At 35.9% G+C, this 24,421-nt stretch overlaps 1 protein-coding gene across 8 annotated transcripts in view; it reads right to left on the bottom strand.

Annotated features, from left to right (window-relative positions):
- The window catches only part of ADGRV1 (adhesion G protein-coupled receptor V1), a 591,098-nt gene that overhangs the window by 194,281 nt on the left and 372,396 nt on the right, over positions 1-24,421 (bottom strand). For all 8 annotated transcript variants that reach the window (XM_045033568.1, XM_045033570.1, XM_045033575.1 and 5 more), the window contains one exon: positions 11,003-11,119. In XM_045033568.1, the coding sequence (XP_044889503.1) occupies positions 11,003-11,119 (117 nt within the window). The remainder of the gene's footprint in view (positions 1-11,002; positions 11,120-24,421) is intronic.

The following is a 24,421-nucleotide window of genomic DNA, read 5'->3' as shown; positions in this document are numbered from 1 at the left end:
TATGTACATACACACACACATACATACATAAGTATTTATATATATCAGAGAGCTAATCAGGAGCAAGCAACAATGCCATAGCTTTGGTCCCCTTATGCATACAATGAGGTTATTACAAAGATTAAATGAGATATTATGTATAAAGTGCTGAGCACATTGTCACCATTAGAAAATGTTACCACCTCCCTTAAATCTCCTTTTAGGATGTCAGACAGTGTGAAAGACAAAAGATAAACCGTTTAAGACCAAAAGTAAGCTGTGATACAATGGAAACTCTTTCTATGGGATAAATAAGCACGTCTAATGTTCATGGGAAGGCTTTTAGGTGCTGCTTACAGAGTCTTCCAAGTAAGGTTCTATCTGGACCCAATCAGCCTTGAGGGATTAGTACTGAACGGCCTAAGCCAGGAAAAAATAAAAATGTTTGGTTACTTGGAGATTTTTGTCTCTGAATTTTATTTCCTGTCAGCACTCCATATCTTTATGTATATCTGCATATGCCTGTAATTATGAAGCATGTTTTGAGTTGTTCCTTATGTAAATTTGTTCTAACTTCTTTTTCAAATCATTGGGTCCAACAGGGTTTTCTCCCTTCTTTCCATAATTAGGACCGGGATGCGCACCCAAGTAAGTGGGACCGCATCAACTGTCTGACGCTGAGGTGATCAAACAGCCTGTTACAGAATAAAAATTCAGGCAAAAGAAGGATGATTAGCCCATTTCCCAAATAAAAGTATTAATTATTTATTTTAAATAGACGTTTGTGTGTATCCATATACGATGGTAACTCAGTGGGATAGTTGGTGGAAGAATCAGAAAAGAGTGGGTTAAATGACTTCTAAGTTGGTTCATCATGATAGAGATTGGGTATTTCAGAAATGTCTGCTTTTATAAAGATGGACATTAGTTCCATCAGTTAGAATCGCCCAGTCTTTTGGCAACTGTCTGACCTTTACCAGAGGCTCAGATAAGACTGACACAAGTGTAACTGTTGGCTAGATTTGGACATGCATGGCTTCTGCTCCAAAAAGCTCAAGGCACAGTGCTGATGAACAAACAACACAACTCCTATAGTCACAACCTTTGTTGACTTAAAAAAAAAAAAATCCTTTTCCCTCCCAAAAGAATCCAACCACTGACGTACTTTAAGGACAGGATTTCCCACTGTAAGTATTGTTTTGTTTTCTTCTTTTTGCTACAGAATTGAGATACAATGTAATGAAATGATGTTTAATTATCTTAGAAATACCATATGGCTCAAAGATAAAATCTGTGTTGGTGAGCTAACTTCAAGTTTTACTTGAATTTTAAGATATTTTAATATAGTATGGTAGGTATCTTTTGAGATACGACTGGGTCATGAGTTCTTCTCAGAACCCTATCTTTCCACTACTGATTCCACTCCCAAATATGCAGAGTGGATTCATGACCCTGTTCTTCAATTCATAGCTGATTTGATCTGGGACAGAAGTTTGACCCAAGCTGGGTCAATTATGAATCACTGAATTTCTTGAAATTCAGCTGGTCAGCTGAAAAAAGAGGACATAGGAACTTTAGCGGTAGGAATAGGTAACAGCCCAGGGAAGAGAGAAAGTGTGTTTTCAGAGGAGACAATTCTTACAGTTCTTGGGTTCAGTAAGTTATCCTACATGCTTATTATTCCTTTTTTGATTTAAATGTTTGCTCAAATTAGCTCAATTTAGTTTGTTGTTAAAAGAAAAAAGGAAAATGAGTGAGATATATAATGCTATTCAAACGCAGTGGGATTAAAATCACCAGTTACCACCATTCTCTAAACAGAGAAGACAGTGGAGCAGTGACTACGTTCTTTTCCTTATAATCACGGTTCCTCTCCTGTAATCTGAGGTAAGAGGGTTTAAAGACCATCATGTCTGTATGATAATTTCATGTTGATAGATTCACAGCATATGCAATCTGTGTGCCTTGGTGTCTGTGTGATGACCCAATACTGGAACTAACGAAATTTTGAGAACTCAATGCAAGTTAAAGGGTGTCACTCTCACCCAAACATGCTTCAGGTGGACTGAGCATGGCTTACTGTTCACTGTCCATATGTCACTTTTTTCCTGCCAAACACTGTGAAATGAAAATTTCAATAGTTAGGTCTCTATTTACGTTTTTATCTCTAAGCTTTAAAATTTTTGTTAGAACCATCTTATGGGCCATCTCAAGACATCACCACTACGTAGTCATTCTATTTTTTAGCCAAAATGTTACTATCCCCCAATTTAGCCAACTGTATTAATCTAACTTGACTATACTTCATAACACACAGCTCACAGATTCCTAGTATTAATGTAATGTAGGCTGAAGGCAAGCCCCAAATGATTCAAAACTATTTTCAGCTTTAGGAACCCAACAGACACTTCGAAAGGGACAACTGAATAAAATGTTTTTCAGTGTCCAAAAATCAGTGATGTTACCACAGTCACATTAAAAAAAATTTTTTTTTAAATCTTTATTTATCTTTGAGAGAGAGAGACAGAATGTGAGCAGGGGAGGAACAGAGAGAGAAGGAGACACAGAATCCAAAGCAGGCTCCAGGCTCTGAGCTGTCAGCACAAAGCCTGATACGGGGCTCAAACCCATGAACTGCGAGATCATGACCTGAGCTGAAGTCAGACGCTCAACCGACTCAGCTACCCAGGCGCCCCACCAGTCACATTTTTAACATCACCTCTAAACACTGCTACATTTACCACCTTCCGAAGGCACCAGGGTGGCTCAGTCAGTTAACTATCTGACTTTGGCTCAGGTCATGATCTCGCGGTCTGTGAGTTCAAGGCCCATGTGCGGACGGCTTAGAGCCTGCAGCCTGCTTTGGATTCTGTGTCTCCCTCTCTCTCTGCCCTTCCCTTGCTCATGCTCTTTCTCTCTCTGTCTCTCAAAAATAAGTAAACATTGAAAAAAAATAAAGTTTCAGGTAAATAATAATATAAATAATGAGTTTAAACACTTTTTGAAAAGACACATTGATTTAGTGACTTGATTTGGATTCTGACGTGGTTGTGCATGGATAAGCTGTATGTTTTTGGCCAACATTATTTGGTTCCTCTGGGTTTCAGTTTCCTTCTCTGGTAAAGGGACAAGTTAAACTATGCTACTAACAATTTCCTTACTCATACTTTATGATTGAATCATTGTAGAAATTACAATTTCTTAAATAAAAACACTAATGGTATGGATGCTCAGACTGTGAATTTTAGAAGTTAATACCAAGTTTACAGATCATCTTACCACACATACCCTCTTATTAGAGATGAGGAAGCAAGGGCAATGAGAGAAAAGTACAGCTTTTTCATATTTTGGTTAATTATAGAGCTGGGATTAGAAAATAAGTCCAAGGTTCCTCTGAAGACTGATTAAGATTTATTTCCATAGAGACTCACAAAAATATTGACAATATTTTTCACACGAGAGCTTTTTTCCCCCTCTCATTTCCCCCAAACACTTCCTATGCCTGTGGAGATGCATTTTGCTTGTAAAAGTATGCAAATTACCCTTTCTCTTTTCCTCTCCATTTTTTTTGCTAACACTAAAAGACATTTTACAAAGGTTTATCAGAAGATAAATTGTTCAAACATGACTGTGGCATGTGGGAAATTAATTTTTGTGTATCTCAGAGTATCTAGTAAAATGCTTTGCATATAGTATTTGCTGAGAAATACCAAACAAATGAAGATCTATACAATTTGAGTTAATAAGTTTTGTTGAATTTAACAATTTTATAATTCGGTTTAGTTACTGAGTTTACTCAGTTATATACTATCTTGCCAGAAAAGATTGTTGGGAGGCTCAAAAATTTTAATTGATTTGCTTGAACTCCTAGTGACGAGGATCAAAGTTAACTGGTGCAAACTTTAAAATGTTAAATGCAATAATTTATGAGAGGAAGAATGGAACCAATATTTACTAATTGAGTAATAAATGTAGACGCCACTTTTAACTATATCTCATTTAATCAAAACAATGGTTTTCCTAACTTTTATTATAGTTTTTTTCTTTTTTTTTCCTTTTTCCCATTTTCTTTTCTTTCTTTCTTTCTTTCTTTCTTTCTTTCTTTCTTTCTTTCTTTCTTTCTTTCTTTCTTTAACACACAGGAGGAAGCTGAGGATGGAAGAAGTAACTGAAGTTGTTAGAATTTAAATTCTTTTTTTTTTTAATTTTTAAATGTTTATTTATTTTGAGAGACAGAGAGAGACACGGAGTGTGAGTGGGGGAGGGGCAGAGAGAGAGGGGACAGAATCTGAAGCAGGCTCCAGGCTCTGAGCTGTCAGCACAGAGCCTGATGTGGGGCATGAACTCATAAGCTGTGAGATCATGACCTGAGCTGAAGTCAGATGCTTAACTGACTGAGCCACCCAAGCGCCCCAGAATTTAAATTGATTCTGATTAAAATGCAAACCAACCAAAATAGCCAGATATAATCTAGGTCAAATATAGATAGGAATAAACTAAAAAATCATGTGTCTGTAAGTATAGTTACTTATATTCTTATACAGACACATCTCTTCATTTTTATAGTAACATTTTCAGTGACTACTACTATTTTCCAATATCCACATAGGAAAAATGAAGACTTACCTTATTAATTATCATAGGCCATAATTATGCTTTCATATGCTCCATAAACACAAATTCATTAGTTTACTCATATAACATATATTAATATATTGGATATTAGTACATTTGTAAAACATAAAGGTGAAATTCTTTTTATTTTTTTACAGTTAAAAGTAGGCTTCCTGAGCCCCATATATTTTTATGCTACATGGGGTAAGACTGGTATCTTGCCTGTCATTTAATATTTGGTTATTAACTCTGTCACCAGAAACCTTAGACTGATTTATAGTATCAAGTTTACTCAGAGATCATGGATGCTATTAATTGTGTCATTATCATATGTTCTTAGTCGTTCATTTCAGAGAAGAGTCTAAGAAATGTTACCACATGTCCTTGCTAAAGTTAGCCTCCCTCTTTCTTAACAATTATGCATGAAATAAATTGCAAGGCTTTTTGAGGACTGGAGAATTCAGTATTTCCTGGGTATGTCATTTTTATCTTTATAATTACCAGTCCGTTGTCCTTAATAGTTTTGATGTCCTCCCAAATTAAATCAATGATGAAGGAGAAACACAGCTAGTTGTAGCATTTTCCTTCTTGTTGCTATGCCCTGGCACTAAATAGCCTTTCTGCCAAGGAATAAATAATATATATATTTGCTTCCTCATAGCCTGATTTTACACAGAAATTAAGGCACAAGTTACAATTGCTGAATGATTTCTAACTTTATCCTGCAATTAAAAAATATGTTCTTTGGGGTGCCTGGGTGGCTCAGTCAGTTAAGCATCTGACTTTGGCTCAGGTCGTGATCTTGCAGTTCCTGAGTTCAAGCCCTGCATCGGGCTTCCAGCTGTCAGCCTGGCAGCATGGAGCCCGCTTTGGATCCTCTGTCCCCCTCCTTCTCTGCCTCTCCCCAGCTCACACTTTCTCAAAAAATAAAAAACATGAAAAATTTAACAAAAATTTTTTTCTTCAAGTAAGCTTTAGTTTTAAAATAAAACATTATACTATTTCCCTAAGCATGAAATCAACAAACTGTAAGGGTAATCGAAGGTTTGGATATTGTTCATATCTGAAGTAGACTGCTATATGATTTTGGTGACAGGAAATGATCATAAAAGTGGGCCAAATGAATATACAGAAAAAGTAAGTTTCTATTTACCCATATTATATACTAACATCTCGAATAAGTTACTTGTGATTTATTTTCTTCATGGATTAACTCATGGTCTGGCAGTTCATCTCACAGTACATTTCATGTAAATGTTAATAGTAAAGGCATAAGTTCTAGGAATTTATTCTAAGAATATTCCAAAAGTAAATAAATATTCAGAATGCAAGGATGTTCAAGGAAGCATAGTTTATACTAGAAAATTAACTGAAATTAACTAGTATTTCATTAATAAGAGACCAGAAAAATAAACTATAGAATAACCATATTATAAAATCGGAAAAAAAGTATAACTGTATTTGGTAAGTGTGTGTATAAATAAATTTATATGCACTATATATAAGTAAATAAACACACACACACACACAAGAATATACACATATGTGCTTTTTTATATATTTATAAATGTTTGTATATTTGTGGAATACTTCTGGAAAGATACACAGGAAACCACTAACAGTGTTTACATTTGGGAGTAGGGTTGAGGGTAAAGCAGAGGGTGGAAAGTGTGTGAAATAGGGAGAAACAGATGTACTTTTCATTTTATTTTTCTCTTCAGTGTTTGACTATGTTTTGTACCACAAGTATATGCTATTTCTAAAATGAAAGCAAATCAAAACAGAAAAAGGAAATGAAAATAGAACAATAGAAACTAGGAAAAGACAGTAAAAATCGTACAAGAGTTTAAATTCTCACTGTTCGTTTTTCTGAAAGTAGACATGACCGGCTGTTTTAAGGAAGTGGAAGATTATTTCAGTAGTTTCATGGTTTTTGCATGATGAACAAGGATAATTCAGGTTCCATGGCCTAAAAGGGAATTTGTGAGTTGTTTGCTTGAAAAAAAATAAGGGAAATAGTTTGTTACCCTATTCCAATCATTAGTGATACAACTTCCCTGTCCAGAAAGGGGGAAGCCTAAAGACACAGAGTGAAGGTCACCAGTTACAGATGCTGTGATGAGCCATGCGAGTACGTCAGTACAAGAGGTTAGAAGTTATTTATCTAGCTTGCTGAAGCTTCACAGCTAGTTGCTGTCTGCCTCACTCTGAGTCTCTCCCTACTATTATCAAGCAAATTCTCTTTTGGGAATAAAAAAGTGGAAATTGTACTGGAAAAACATAGTTTGTAACGTGTTTCAAAATCCATGGAATATTAGCCATACATATTTGCTTAGCCAATAATATTGGGTAAATATGTATGGAGCAGTTGGTGCCAGGCACAATTCCAAGCTCTTTTCACGTATGAATTCATTTTATCTTTCCACAATCCTCAAAGACGGGTACTGTTATTACGAATCTGATTATTCAGATAAGAAAATTTAGGCTCAGAAAAGTTATGTAACTTGTTTACTGATAAAATCTTTCATTAACTACTCTAAAATATAATCCAGTTTTACTATAATGTACTAAAAGTATATCATATAAAAGTTCAAGATAAAGTTATTTAAATGCATTTTTTCTAACACTGAAGATATGAAGCAGGTCAAAATGAACAGTAATTCTGACATGCTAAGTCCAATGATTAAAAGTTAATGGTTAGGGGCGCCTGGGTGACTCAGTCAGTAAAGCATCCGACTTCGGTTCAGGTCATGATCTCACGGTTTGTGAGTTTGACCCCCACGTTGGGCTCTGGGCTGACAGCTCAGAGCCTGGAGCCTGCTTCAGATTCTGTGTCCCTCTCTCACTCTGCCCCTCCCCTGCTAGTCGCTGTCTCTCTCTCTCTCTCTCTCTCTCTCTCAAGAATAAATAAAACATTCAAAAAAAAAAAGTTAATGGTTAACTTTTTGTCATAAGCTATGCACACACATACATAAGTCAAATTCTGTCCTGTTAAAAATAAGAAGTAGAATTACTAAAATGTTAATATTAAAACATTTTTAAACCCTAATTGACTATCAGGATTGGATTAACAGCAATCTAATCTCTTACACAACGTTTTAAAAATGGATTCTAGTTTTGGGGCGCCTGTGTGGCTCAGTAGGTTAGGCATCTGACTTCAGCTCAGGTCATGATCTCACAGTCCATGAGTTTGAATTCCACGCTGGGCTCTGTGCTGACAGCTTGGAGCCTGAAGGCTGCTTCAGATTCTGTGTCTCCCCCTCTCTCTCTCTGCCCCTTCCCCACTCATGCTCTGTCTCTCAAAAATGTATAAATGTTAAAAAAAATTTTTTTTAATGGATTCTATTTTAAAAATAAGATTTTAGCAGGCAGTAGTTTACAAATAGGAAAACACATGTTGGTAAAGTGACAACCTCTTCCCACAAAGTAACTCATTAGAAGTAACCTACCTAGAATGAGAAATTATTGAATTTTCCCCTTGTGGTTGCACCACAAACCATGAAAAATGTGTGGTGTGCCATCTGAAATACATTAAACTTCACTGGTACTTTCAATACTTTTCCTAACCAATAGCCATACAGATATCTAATTACCTTACTAAATGTCCATCAGCCACAATCTTATTTACTTAAGACTGGAAAAAGAGATAGAGAATACATCAGTCTCTATTGAGTTGGGTGAAATCTTATATGTGATCCCATCTAACACTGCCCCAAGGCAGGAAAACATGTTTGAAAGTTGTTCATTTATCCCTGTTTGAATATATTTCACTGACTGGTACTTTCTGTTTAGAGAAACAGCCTCTTCAATTTTGACAGTTTTATTGGCTATCAAAGACCTTAAAGTGAATCAAAACTTGCTTCTCTAATTTTGGACCCATTTGTGCCATTCTTCCAACTAGAGCTACAGACCAGTCTTTATTTCCTGTAGTAGCACTTCCAGTATTTGTGGACAGCCATCACATCACTCTAAATTCTTTCCAGGTTAGTTATCTCCAGCTGCCTCAAAGTTTCTTACAAGACTGTTTCCAACTTCTCATTGGCTAGTTAATATTCCTGGTGAAACAGGATTCATGAAAGTGGTTACAGGGTTCCAAGGTTTCTTGAACATTTGTAGATTACAATGTAACCATGATTCCCTCACCTACCTCTATGCTGTTATTAATGTAACCTAGGTCTGTGTTGTTTTTGTAGTTGCTGTTTTAAGCAATCTGGTCACACATTTGATTGCACCTAAGTCTGTGTTAAATTAATATTTCAGGTGGTTTATCTTAACCCCATCAGATTATGTTCAGTTTTCAATCTTTCACAGCAGTTTCTCTATGTTGATTCTACCTGCATCGCTAATCCAGGCAGCTTTCTGTTTTAGCTGTTTTCTCAACTCTGTATCATCTGCATACCTGATAGGACAGTTCCCTGGGTCTTTATCTGACTCATTCATCAAAAACTGAGTAGGGCAGCGACTTGGACAAAGACCTTCCACACAACACTGAGGACCTCAGTCCAAGCAGATAAGTAACAATATATACATGGTACACATAAAAAGTTCAGCTTAAACTCTTAAAATAATTTTGCAGAGAATCTAGTAAATACTTTAATATCAGCAAATATTAAGTTTTATGTTATATGGTTTAGATTTAGCTTAACTTTTTTTATATTTCAATTTTTTTATTTTAATGTTTATTTATGACATAGAAAACATGAGCTGGGGAGAGGAAGAGAGAGGGAGGGACAGAGGATCCAAAATGGGCTCAACAGTGACAACACTGACAGCAGTGAGCCCAATGTGGGGCTCAAACCCACAAACCGTGAGATCACGACCTGAGCCAAAGTTGGGTGCTCAACCGACTGAGCCACCCAGGTGCCCCAAGATCTAGCTTTACTTTTTAATTATGGGGGAGGGGTTTGAGAACACCAGAAGCTTTTCATAATTAGAGCTGCTTAAAGACCTATGAAATAATAATTCTATGAAGAAGGAATTACCCTCGTATGCAGATTTAGAAACAAAACTTGGAAAAGGCCAAAAACTTGATTGAAGTTACAAAGATAGTGGCAAAATCAGAATTCAAACCCAGATTCAGGGCTTTAATTATTGCAATTAGTTCTATTAACTAAATAATTCAGTTCAGTTCTCCCAACAACTATAATATCATACCTTGCAAAATATCCCTTCCATGAGTTTGTATGGTACTCTCATATTCTTTCATTATTGCTGTGTAGTGAAAACCCCACATCCTTTTATTCAACAAGAAAAAAGAATATGCAAGCACTGAATGCATCTGTTTGCATGAAATAGTTCACATGCATATTCAAAAACACAAACAAAACTTTGTATTGTATGAAAGATTTAACAATATCAAAGCATTATCAAAGGCAACATTTCATTTAGTTGAGCCATTTAATGACATTAACACTACTTAAGTGGATCCAGCTTTCATATTTTTCTCTTTATCAAGCAAATCTGCATAGGACAATGAAGAGAACTTGGGATTTTAGGCAGAAAAGGAAGAGTTCACGTCTCTCTGCAACGTTTACTAGTTCCTCAGGTGTATACTAGGACTGTTCAGGTCTTACTCTGTACTTTCTCCCAAAGCGATCTCTTCTAAAGCAATGCACTCATTTTCCAACTGTAAGTCAACAATTTTCTTAAGTATTTATATGGCATGGGCCTCTGTTCTGAGATTTAGTACTGTGTATCCCACTTCTCCCAAAGTCCCCACTGGAGGTCTTACACTGGAGAAACTTCACACTCAGCATGTCCTAAAAGTGTCATCATCCTTCCTGTAATTTCCAGTGGTCATTATTTCAGTTCAAGGCACCCCCATCCACCCATCTACTCATGCAGAAACTTGGGAATCATCCTTGGTTCCACCTTCTGCATTCTTCTTAACCATCTATACATTCTATTATTATAGTTTAAAAAAAAAAAGAAAGAAATCTCAAAAGCTTCTTCTGCTACTCTCAGGTTCACACTGCCACGTTCTCTTACCTGGATGCAGCTAATGTAAACTTAATTAGCTCCCATGTCAACCCTTCTGTCACCAATTCACTACAAACAGGAAAATCTTCCTAAAATACAAACGTTGTCACGTCACTTGTTTCATTCTATGACCTCCCCTAGAAAAAAGTTCACATTTCTTACTGTGCTTTACAGGGTCCACATCACAAGCCTCATCTCCTACCACTTCCTTATTTCTACCCCTACTATGTTTTTTCCCATTTCCCCAATTCGCTAAACTTTCTGATGTTGTACAGCTTACAAGGTTTTCTTTCCAATGATCTCCTAGGAATGCAGTGATAGATATATGGAATTACTTCCACTTCAGTATAAAGAATAGCAGATAGGAAGAACATTCCATGCAGATTCACTGCAACGCTGAAGGGGGTGGAGAAGGAAATGAGGTACCAACCTGAATGAGCATCCAGCTGAACTGGCAAAGATACAGGTAATGTGTGACAGCAGCCATGGCCGAACAGCTCTCATCTGTGAGTTGGGTACTTGCATATGCAGAAGCCAAGAACACAATCTGTAAGAAACAAACACCTGTATTTTGAAACCATGCTAAAAGTGATCAAGGATATTAAGAAAACAAACTGTTCTTATCAGAATCTAGGATTCAATGACTCAAAGGGAAAATAAGTTAATGTGTTGCTCAAACTGAGATAATGAACAGTCATTCTAAAAATGGCAAATACATAGAGTTTTATATTGCATTTATTTATTTATTTGAATATAGTTGACATAATGTTACATTAGATTCAGGTGTACAACCTGATCTGACAAGTTTATACATTTATAGCTGTGTTCATTAAGTGTAGCTATTGTAATACCAAAGTACCTGTCCTGTTACTTTGCTATTACAATCTCGGTGACTGTGTTCCTCACGCTGTGCCTTTTATGGATTTGTACATTTCTTTTTTTTTTTTTTTTAATTTTTTAATGTTTATTTATTTTTGAGAGAGAGTGAGAGCGAGCAGGAGCAGGGGAGGGACAGAGAGAGAGGTAGACACAGAATCCTAAGCAGGCTCCAGGCTTTGAGCTGTTAGCACAGAGCTGGATGCAGGGCTCGAACCCATGAACCACAAGATCATGACTTGAGCCAACGTTAGACGTTTAACCAACTGAGCCACCCATGCACCCTGGATTTTTACATTGCTAAGAAACAATGAATTATATGAAATTAGGCTACATTCTGTCAAGAGATAATTTTCTTTCTTTTTAAATATTTAAAAATGTTTATTTTTGAGAGAGATAGAGACAGAATGTGAGTGGGGGAGGGGCAGAGAGAGAGAGAGAGAGAGAGACAGAAAGACACAGAATTTGAAGCAGGCTCCAGGATCGGAGCTCTCAACACACAGCCCAATGCAGGGCTTGAACTCATGAACTGAACTGTGAGATCATGACCTGAGCTGAAGTCAGATGCTTAACTGACTGAGCCACTCAGGCACCCCAAAAAGTAATTTTCAAAGTAAACCCTTTTCTTATTATGGATGGACAAAAATCACACAAAATGCATTTATTTTAGATAATTAGAAAAGAAAATACAGACATTCACTTAAATCAAAGCTACAAGGAGGGACAAGAAAGAAAAGCAAAGGGTGTGACTTTACCACCAAATGCATCTTCTTTTTGTGAAGTGACCTATGTAACAAAGTAGACTTAAATTTACAATTTCAGATCCTAGGATTATTCTAAACCTTGGACTTTTATTTCAACTGCCCCCAAGGCTCTGAAATCTTTGAAATCTTCAGAATGACAAGATGACCACACAAATTAAAATTATACCCTTTTCTTTTCTCCCTCCCCCACATGTGATGCCCCTACCCCTTTTTACTTTTTTAGTTTATTTGAGAGAGAGAGAGAGAGAGAGAGAGAGAGAGAGAGAGAGAACACACAAGCAGGGGAGGGGCAGAGAGAGGGAGAGAGAGAGGATCCCAAGCAGGCTCCATACTTTCAGTCAGAGCCTAATGTAGGGCTTGAACCCATGAACTGCAAGATCATGACCAGAGCTGCGATCAAGAGTCCAGCACCTAAGTGACTGAGTCACTGGGCTCCCCTATTTTTTTTAATGACACTTATCATCTTCTAACATGCTTTGTAATTTGTTTACTTACTATGTTTTGTGGTTATTGTTCATCTCACCTACTATTGTTCACCTACTAGAATGTAATATTTATGAAGGCAGGATCATTGAATGTTTCAGTTACTGATATATCCTAATTACGCAGCCCAGAGTCTGGCATACAGTAGGTACTCCATAAATACTTATTAAATAAATGAATAAATAAATAAAGGAAAACACTCTTGTGGTTTCTACCTATTGTTTTGTATTTTCAACAATATATGCCTACTGTGTTAAATTTTGTAATGAAAAGTGCAGATGGCAAGGGGAGATTTGGAACAACAATAGTATAACTTCTCAAGGAATAAACTCTCTTTTTAGGACAGTGACCAAGCCTTTTTGGTTTTATATTTTAATAAGCTACCACTATGCCAAGGATATACAAATGTTCAATAAATTACTGTTGAGAGAAAGAATAACTGATGCCAAAAAGACAAAGGGGTGTTGCAAGGAAAAAAACAGCTGACCTATATCTCAAAACCTACCTTCTAACAAGGAAACATAAATACCTTTGAGGTTGTTTGAAATTTTTAAAAAATAAATACTGTGCTCAAAACCAAATTAGAGCAATGGGACAAAGTATTGCTTTTATTTTCAAATGAAATATGTGCCTCCCTAATCCTTTTGTCACAAAGGTTGTGGCCATTAAACCTCCTTGAAAATTTCTATCCAGCAGTGTTCCTAGGGTAGCATCACTGTGGTGAATTTGTCAGGATCTAAGGTGAGGGCCTACATGCTTCAAATGTCTTTACTTCACAGGGTGACACTTAACCATAACCAGCCTACTTAGTCAACTAAAGAAAAGCCAAAATGCTCATTAGTAAATTTACAGTAACATGTATCTTTTTTAAAAATTAAAAATTTAATTATTTTTGAGAGACAGAGACAGAGTGTGAGCAGGGGAGGGACAGAGAGAGAGAGAGAGGCACAGAATCCGAAGCAGGCTCCAAGCTCTGAGCTGTCAGTACAGAGCCTGATGTGGGGCCTGAACTCACAAACTGTGAGATCATGATCTGAGCCGAAGTCAGACGCTCAACCGACTGAGCCATCCAGGTGCCCCTACAATAATATGTATCTTAGGCCATACTGAAGTGACTCTTTCCTCTTGGAAATTATTTATTGAGTACTTCTTGTACCAAGTATAGAAGAAAAAAAAAAGGCTTTTTCTTTTTCTTTTTTAAAGCTATAGACACAACTCAGTTTATCCTCCTGAGACTAGTTTCTTCACCTGTAGTAGGAAGAAGATGGAAATGATAAATTCTTAAGTTCCTTTCTGTGCCAAGATTCCAGGATTATTTTTTAAATGAGAAGCATTCCTAACCCAACTTTTTGTTTATTTAGCCCTGGATTGGGAGCATTTGTAACACACAGTATTAGGGGGAAAAAGCAGATGCTAGAAATTAACGTCTCATTATTTCCTAACAATCTGGTACAAATGAGTTCCCTAAAAAAAAACAAAGTCAACAAATTCGCCCTTCCAGAACATATCACAAATAGCTTTTCAATTATTTTAAAAACATGCTTAGATCTTCCTAGATTTTAGCTTCTAACTTCTGAATTGTCACACACTATAGATCACAAATTTAACCTTCTTAAATTCCACAAATATTCACTGAACTCTTTCACCAAAACTAACGTTAGTTTGGTTCAACTAACGTTGAACACTAAGCACCAAAACTTCCTTAAAAGCTGTTGGAAGAACAGACTGAGAGGTTCAGCCAAAGGAAAAAAAAAAAAGGAGTAATTTTAACATCTTATTTTCCTTCTTTTTACAAAGCGGCATCTATTTCCACAAAGATTTTGTAAGTGTACCTATATAATAAGTTTGAACCTCTCTAATTCATATTCTATAATATGCATAGCGTTGAGGTTTACTTGGTAGTTATGTTCTAATCAACCTGAAGAGTTTGCTTATGTAAGACAATAGTGTAATCCAAACTTGTAATTGAACATGCTTAGTTTTAAGCATTCTATGAAACTATTTATAAATGGTATGCTAACTTGAATAATTGTTATTGTCTTAAAAACTCTTTTCTTTGAAACAAATTAGTAAAGGTTATTATTTAAGCTGCATTTGCTTTCAGAATACAGTTTTAACACCCAGAATTCTATTCTACAGATAGGACTTCTCTATATTTTATTATGTTTTACTCTTCTTTTCTAAGTCCTAAAAATACCAGTCACAAATTTACTTTTGCAAACTATGAACATTCTTCCAGAATGTTCTCTAAAGCATGAGAAATACTTCCATCTGTATGAAAGGAGGTTAGTCTGCAAGAAAAGGCTGACCTTTCACAGTGCACACTGCTACAACAGGAATGAGGTAAGAAAACTTGGGAGAACCAGCTATTACAAATAACCTGGCGTATCTAAAATTAAATTAACTTTAGCTTAAATACAAATTAAATGGTTATAGTAAAATAAAATGCCATCTCCTAGCATATTTAGCACATACATCTTTAAGGCACATTAACGTGAGGAGAAAGGAGTTTTTACCATTGTTCCTTTACTTAATCATACAGAGTTGACCAGGAGAAAGGTTATTTTCACAGTCAGTTCTCTGGATGCATTAAACATCATAACATAAAAAACAAAAAGAATTTTTCAAAGGTCCTCAGTCATTCACGTTACTGATTCATTCAGTAAGCAGGCAAGTACCTACTACCAACAAAGTGTTACTATCTTTACGAGATAAAGAATATGGTGGCAAAAGGTGCTACATACTTTCGCTGGTTTTCTTGTGAACCCACATATTAATGATGTGAAGTCATTATTAAGTTACACAAACTTAATAAATGATGAAAAAGGATCTGATACAGGAATTCACTTTTTGGAGGTAACTAAATGTGTTTGAAAGTTAAAGTGGGATTCAATGTTTGTTTATTATTATTATTATTATTATTAATTTTTGAGAGAGAGACAGAGACAGAGTATGAGTGAGAGAGGGAGATATAGAATCAGGCTCCAGGCTCTGAGGTGTCTGCACAGAGCCCGATCCAGAGCTCAAACTCACGAACCGCAAGATCATAACCTGAGCCAAAGTCTGATGCTTAACTGATGGAGCCACCCAGGTGCCCCAGTCAAAGTGGGATTCAAATCCTGGAGTTCTCATTTATATAGCATTCTCTCCAGAACACCATGCTGCAGCCTATAAAGCTAAAATCAAACTCAAGTCCTGCCTCAAAGTGCTGAACTTCTAGTTCACTCTTCCTCAATCTTTTTTAATCCATGGCCCACCACAGGTTCATAATGGCCATAGAATATAATGCCAATAGCAAATATAATACTATTCTCAATTCTATACTGATATAACATACATACATCTTAACTAAAGAGAAAAGAAAAATAAATATATGTCCCCAAAGAGAGTATCTGATATGTTTTGTTACTAACTTATAAAATTCTTTGCTTCTTCTGGTTGATGAGAGGTCTACTGTACCTGTGTATAGTTTTCATTTTAAATACAGAGCATGTGTTTCTGCTGGGCTAAATAATAATAATAATAAAAACTGATTTCACTATAAACATCAATTCTCAGTACTCCTTAGTATACCTCTCTCCCCACTTTACTATAAACATCTTCACTCCTCTCTATTAATTGCCCTTCTCTTTACTCTCCAGCTTATCCAAAACACCTACTCAGTTTTTACAGGATCAGTTCAAATTCCACCTGCCTACGCAGATCATGATAAGCTCCTAGACTTTCCTTGTTTTTAAAGTGGGAAAGCACTTGTTACTCGGCATTTATAATGAGCCAAAATGTCGTCCTTTCTAATAGGAGAGTTATTATGGCTAAAGCCATACAAAAGATGCAAAATGTGACAGGTGTTTTAACAGGGTATGGAGTAAAATACCAGGGGGACACATTCAAGATTGATTAGTTCCGCTTGTGGGACACAAAGAAACAATTAAAGAGGAAACAGGATTGTCTTGGTTTGGCCTACAAGTCCCATCTGCCTTCCATTCCCTTTTTCAACTTATCTTCCACAAGATCCTTCCAAACATTCGGCTCTATTTTGACTGCTATTCCCAAAACATGTTCCATCATCTTTCCAGTCTATTCTTCCTCTTTCTCCTACCTAGGATTCCTGTTTCTCATCTTCCTCTGCTGAAATCATGTCTATTTTTCAAGGCATGACTGAAATGCCAACTCTATCATGAATATATGGCTTTCTTTCAACCACAAGCAAACTTTTCCTCCTCTGAATTTTTAAAATAGGATTTTATTAACATAAGGGTTGGCTTTCCTATAAAGCTCAATTCTCTCAATTGTTACATAATATCAGCCTTAATCTCTCAGGAAACTGTCAACTCCTTAAAGGCAATAATTTCATCTTATAATTATTTTGAAATAAAATTTTTAAAAAAGAAAATTCAGCAAATATTCATTATCCTCTATAGCTCCTATCATGGGTTTGAGCATATCGTTTTTTTTTATTAAAAATTTTTTAATGTTTATTTATTTTGAGGAGAGACAGAGCACGAGTGGGGGAGAAGCAGAGAGAGAGAGGGAAACATAGCCTAAAGCAGGCTCCAGGCTCTGAGCTGTAAGCACGGAACCCGACACGGAGCTCAAACTCACAAACTGCAAGATCATGATGTGAGCCGAAGTGGGACGCTTAACCAACTGAACCACCCAGGCACCCTGAGCATATCATTTTTTAAAACAGCTTTATTGAAGTATGGTCAACAGAAAACAATGGCACATGTTTAAAATATGTATGATTTAACAAGTTTTGACATATATACACCTGTAAACCATTACCACAACTAAGATAACATATGCATCATTCCCAAAAGTTTCCTCATGATCTTTGTAGTACCTCCGTAGTAGTGTTTTTTTTTTTTTTTCCATAGTAGTGTTTTAATTATGTGTTCTTTCAAATACTGATGGATATTTGGGTTGTTTCCAGTTTTTTTTTTATTTTTTACAAATAAAGCTTCTATGAATGTACAAGTGCTTTTATTTGTCTTGAATAAATATCTAAGAGAAGGAACAGGTGGATCATATGATAAGTGTGTATTTAATATTCTCTTGTGTGTGTATTTAATATTCTTAAAAATAGATAAATTATTTTCCAAAGTGCTTGTAACATTTCCATTCTCATCAGCAATATATTAGCATCTCACTAAAACTTGTCCGGGAGAGTCAAAAAACCTTTTAGCCTTTCTAAGGGGCACACATAGTTCCTCACCGTGGTCTAAATTTGGATTTTCCTAATCAGTAATGATGTTAACCATTTTTTCATGTCCCTATCTGCAATCCATGTCTTTTCTTTGAAGAAATGCCTCTTCAGCTCTCTTGCCTACTTTAAAAATTGGTTTGTTTTCTTAATGTTGAGTTTTATGAGTTCTTTTTATATTCATGATACAAGTCTTTCATCACATGTTTAATGTGCAAGTACTTCCTTCTACTCTGTGGCTTGTTTTCAAAAATTCTCTTAACAGTGTCATTGGAAGAACAAAAGTTTTTAACATTGGTGAAACCCAATTATGGATTGAATCTACCTTTTTTGATCTTTTATAAATACTTCTGAATTACCTTTTGCATTTTGTCTATCTATGTAGGAGTCTGCTTCTGGACTCTCTGATCTGTCCCATCAATCAATTTTTCTATGTTTACACCAATATCACATCGTCTTGATGACTGAAGCTATAATTTTTGAAACCAGGTAGTGTTAGACTCTGATTTATTCTTCCTTGTCAAAGTTATATTGTCCATTCCAAGTCATGTGCATTTCCATATAAATTTTAGAGCCAGATAGATGCTTACAAAAACAGAAACCTACTGAGGTTGTGATTGGAATTGGGTTGAATCTGAGAATGGACATACTAACAATATTGACTCTTTCTTCTCATGACCACATGGTACCCTTCCATGTATTTAGGTCTTCTCTAGTTCCTCTCAGAAGTACTTTGTAATTATCCACGTACAAGTCCTTCATATAATTTTTAAGAGATTCATCCCTAAGTATTTTATATTTTTGCTATTATCATAATTGATATTTCACTAAATTTTAATTCCTGATATTCACTGCTAGTATACAGAAATACAATTGATTTTTGTATATTGATCTTCATCTCGCCAACTTACAGAACATACTTATTAGTTTGGGTAGCTTTTTTGTAGAAAACATATTTTCTACATAAAGGATTATGTCATCTCTGCATAAATGGAATTTTACTTACTTTTTATTCAGAATGGCTTTAATTTCTTTTTCTTGCCTTATGGTACTTGTTGGCAATGGATATAAATATAGATATAATGTACACACACACACACACACACACACAGAGTACTGAAAAGAGGTGGCAGAAATGAACACCCTTGTTTTCTTTTTGCTCTTAGCATGAAAACATTGTTTTCACCATTAATTATTTTAATGGTCTGAATTGTGTCCCCCAAAATTCATACACTGAAGTCCTAACCTCTAGTTACTCAGAATAAACTGTATTTGAAAATGAAGTCAATAAAGAGGTAATTAAATTAAAGTGAGGTCTTTAAGGTGGGCTGTAATCCACTATGAGTGATTTCCTTATAAGAGAAAATTTTGGATACTGGCAAGCACATGTACAGAAGAAAGACCATGCGAACACCAAGGGAGAAGACAGACATCTGTACAGCAAGGAGAGAGGACTCAATATGAAATCAACCCTGTCAACACCTTGATCTTGGAATTCTAGCTTTCAGAACTGTAAGAAAATAAATTTGTTATTTAAGCCATCCAGTCTATGGTAATTTGTTATGGCCGCCCTAGCAAATCATTACAACTATGAGGTTAGTTAATATAATTTCTTTTTGTAGATGGCATTGTCAAGTTGAGAAAGCTCCCCTCTATTTCTACTTGGTTGGAGGTTTTTTTTTTTTATCAGGAATGGCTATTGAATTTTGGCAAATGCTATTTCTCTATTGAGATTACAAAACATTTTATTCCATTTTTGCTTGCTAATTAATATGATGAATTAATTTGATTGATACTGGAATATTAAACCAACTTTATACTACTTGGATAGTTATCACTTTTTGTGATGCATTATCATTTTGATTTGCTAAAACTATATTAAGAATGTCTGCATCAATATTCATGAGGAACACTGGTTTGTAGTCTTTGTCTCATTGTGCTATAAGGGTAATGCTGGTTTTAGAGAGTTGGGAAAGAGTTCCTCTTTTTCAATTTTCCGGAAGAATCTGTAAAGAAGTGGTATTTTCTCTTAAATATTTGATAAAATTCATCAAAACCATGTTAAGACTAAAGTTATCTTAGTGGCAAGATTTTTAAATATGAATTCAATTTCTTTAATAGATATATACCTATTCAGATAACCTAGCTCTTACTGAATGAGTTTTGGTAATATATGTCATTTTAAGTAACTTTTCTATTTAACCAAACCTGGAAAATTTGTTGGTATAAAGTGATATATAATATTCCCTTATTATCTTTTTAATATTTAGAATCTGTAGTGATGCCATTTCTCTTTCTTCATAATGGTAATTTAGAGCTCCTCTTTTTTTTTTCTTGATCATTCTGACTAAAGGTTGGTTACTTTATTGATCTTAAAGAAATGGCTCTTGGTTTCACTGATTTTCTCTGTTGTTTTACTGTTTTATATTTCAGTGATTCCTGTTCTGTTCTTTATTATTTATTTCTTCTTTTTCTCCTATTTTTAATTTAAAAACTGTTTTTATATTTCTGTGTCCTATTTTTGAAACCTTATTTCTTTTTCTAATAGAGGCATTTAGTTCTATTATATTTTTTCCTTATATTGCTTTAAGGATTCCTCAAATTTTGATATATTGTGTTTTCATTTTCACTCAGTTCAAAATTCTTTGAAATTTTCCTGAATTATTTTCTGACCTATGGATTATCTATAAGTGTGCTAGTTAGTTTCCAAATATTTGAAGATATTCTAGTAATCTTTCTGTTGATTCCCAATTTAATTCTGTTGTGGTCAGAGGACATACTCTGTATGGCTTTAATCATTTTGAATTTATAAGCCTATGTTCCTTGCGTACATGATAAAAACATGTATTCTACTACTGTTGGTTTCAGTGTTTTATAAATCTCAATTAATTCAGGTTGGATGATAACATGTTAAAATATTCTATATTCTAAAAAAACAAAACAAAATTCCATGTATTTACAGATTTTCTGTTCTTTTAAAAAATTTCTATCAATTATTGAAAGAGAAGTCTTTAAATTCCCAACTATAATTGTGGATTTGTCAAGTTTTCCTTGTAGTTCTATAAATTTTTGCACGGTATATTTGGAAGCTTAGTTATTAAGTTATTAAATTTAGGGTGATTATAGTCTCTCAATAAACTAACCCCTTTATCATTATAGAATGACTTTTTTCTCTGGTATAACTTTGCTCTAAAATCTACTATGTGGCGTCTGGCTTCAGCTCAGGTTGTGATCTCGCAGTTTGTGAGTGAGCCCTGCATGGGGCTCTGTGCTGACAGCTCAGAGCCTGGAGCCTGCTCCAGATTCTATGTCTCCCTCTACCTCTGTCCCTCCCCTGTTCATGCTTCTGTCTGTCTCTCTCTCTCAAAAAATAAACATTAAAAAAATATTTAAAATCTACTTTGTTAATATAGTCAATCCCAATTAATTTTCCATCTTTTTATTTTTATTTTGTTAAATTTTAGAGAGACAGACTGAGTGCGAGTTGGGGAAGTGGGTAGATAGAGAGACAGAATCTCAAGCTGAGTGTGGAGCCTGATTAAGAGTCTGATGCTCAACAGGTATTTTCTCCTTCAGTACTTAAACATGTCGCTCTATGTTCTCCTCACTTGTATTATTTCTGACAAGAAATTTGCTGTAATTCTTATGTTTATTCCTCTGTATGGATTTTTTTGTTTTAATTTTTGTTGCCTATAAGATTTTTCTCCTTATACTAGTTTTACGCAATTTGATTATGATGTGCTTTCATATACAGTTTCTTCATGCTTCTTCTGTGTAGCGCTCATCACGATTCTTGAATACATAAGTTAACAGTTTTTAAGAAATTTGGAAAATTTTAATCATTACTTTTTAAAATGCTCTTTCCCAACCATTAGGCACTTTTACCTCTCTTTCTGACATCTCAATTACACATATATGAAACACTTAAATTTTTCCCCACAGTTCAATGGTGCCCTGCTGATTTATTCTGACTCCCTCTTTTCTTTTTCATTTTAGAGTAACTGATATTGCTGTTTTCAAATTCACTTATTTTTTCTTCTGCTATTTTTTAAAAATTTTTTTTTTAATGTTTATTTATTTTTGAGACAGAGAGAGAGCATGAACGGGGGAGGGTCAGAGAGGGAGACACAGAATCTGAAACAGGCTCCAGGCTCTGAGCTGTCAGCACAGAGCCCGACGCGGGGCTCGAACTCACGAACTGTGAGCTCGTGACCTGAGCCAAAGTCGGACGCTTAACCGACTGAGCCACCCAGGCGCCCCTCTTCTGCTATTTCTAATCCCAATCAGGGTATTTTTCATCTCACACATTGTAGTTTTCATTTCTTTTTTGTTTTAGTGTTTATTTATTTATTTTAAGAGACAGAGTGAGAGAACACATATGCATAAGAGGGGTAGGGACAGACAGAGAGGGAAAGAGATAATCGTTTTTTTTTTTTAACGTTTATTTTTGAGGAGAGAGACAGAGTGTGAGAGGGGGAGGGACAGACAGAGAGGCACAGAATCTGAAGCAGGCTCCAGGCTCTGAGCTGTCAGCACAGAGCCTGATACAGGGCTTGAACTCATGAACCATGAGATCACAACCTGAGCCAAAGTCAGACGCTTAATCAACTGAGCCTTCCAGACGCCCTGTGTCATATTTTCTTGCCTTTCACCACATCTTACAGTTTTTTATTAAATATCAAACACTGTGATCTTACCTCTTTGGGAGTTGGATATTTGTGTTCCTGTAAATATTTTTGAGCTTTGTGCTAGGATGCATGTGGAAGCAATTTGGTCTTTTCAATTCTTGCGGTTAAGATGTGTTGGGCAGGGCCTAGTGCTCAGGCCAATCACTCCATGGGGCTGAGGCAAAACCCGTCTGTATACTCTACCCAGGTGTTTGTGGATCTTGAGGATTTCTTAGTCTAACAGCAGGAAAAGTTACTATTCGTGGCTCTGTGTAAGCACCTCACATTGATCTCTTTTGCCTTCTGGGGGCTCTTTCTCTAGCTTTGGGTAGTTTCCTCACAACATGGGCTAGTCAGAACTCAGCTGAATAATAAGAACTCTGCCTATCTCCATCGTTCCTTCTTTTTCAGTATTTTGGCCTCCAAACTTTAGCCACCTTGTTTTTCTCAGACTCTCATCTTTCTCCTTAGTTCTGCGAATCTGCAGACCACCTGTGTTCCTCCTTTTTGTGCCACAGCTTGGAAGGCAGTATTCCAGGGCAATTATTAACCTCATCCTGTTTGTTTCTTGTACTTCAGGGATCCTCATCCTTTGCTGCCTGATGTCTAGCCTATTGACATTATTTCATATAATGTTCCGTTTTTTTCATTTGTTTTAGATCTGATGGTAAATCTGGTCCCTATTATTTCATTTCGGCTTGAAGCAGACTCTTGCAGGTATTAACACCTTCTGGATCCTACTATTAACTTTCTTTTTTCCTGAAATTAAAATATTTACTATTATTATGGTGTTCTGTCTTGAGCTTAACTAACTACACTTGAATCTACAGTATCCATTTACTCTATTTTGTGAATTAAATGTTTGTTTATTTTTGAGAGACAGAGCACGTGCAGGGAAGGGACAGAGACAGAGGGAGACACAGAATCCGAAACAGGCTCCAAGCTCTGAGCTGGCAGCATGGAGCCCAAGGCAGGGCTCGAAATCACAAACCACAAGATCATGACCTGAGCCAAAGCTGGACGCTTAACTGATGGAATCACACAGGCGCCCCTAATTTTTGAATTTTATAACTCACATTTTCTAATCCACTTAGCATCCCTGATCCAAAAAGTTTTTTACTCTCTTCTTCCAGAGTTAACTGATGAGTAAGCTATTTTAAACATTTGTTTCAATGACAAAAGCAAGATATGTTAAGCTAAAAAGATCACAAAATGCTGAGTTCCACATTATTTCTGCTACTTGTAAATCATTTATGTCTGCAGAATCCCCTTCATTAGAAAACTGTGTTAATAACCCATTAATCTGAGGCTAAAGACAAAAAGACCTTTGCATGTTGCTGTTGCATTGGCTATTGCCAATGTGCCAATGCCAATGATAATGGAATTCACAAAGTATAATGACATTTCCATGACTAATGTATTCTGTGGTTAACAGACTTCCTTTTGTTTAAGTTTTAATCAGCATTATCTGTGCAACTTTTTTTTTTTTTTGCCGTTTTTACAATTAGTGTTTGAGAGAGAGAGACAGAGAGAGAGCAGGGGAGGGGCAGAGAGAGGGGGAAACACAGAACTCGAAGCAGGCTCCAGGCTCAGAGCTGTTAGCACAGAGCCCAACATGGGGCTCACCCTCACAGACTACAAGATCATGTCCTGAGCTGAAGTTGGATGCTTAATCGACTAAGCCACCCAGGTGCCCCTATCTGTGTAACTTTTAAAATTATTTGAAAGGGCTGCATCAGTCTCTATGCTGACAGCTCAGAGCCTGGAGCCCACTTCAGATTCTGTGTCTCCCTCTCTGTCTGCCCCTTCCCTGCTCACACTGTCGCTCTCACCTTCCAAAATAAATATTAAATTTT

The sequence above is a fragment of the Felis catus genome, chromosome A1, assembly GCF_018350175.1.
Source record: "Felis catus isolate Fca126 chromosome A1, F.catus_Fca126_mat1.0, whole genome shotgun sequence".
Taxonomy (NCBI): Eukaryota; Metazoa; Chordata; class Mammalia; order Carnivora; family Felidae; genus Felis; species Felis catus.
This window is presented reverse-complemented; position numbering and strand designations above follow the sequence as displayed.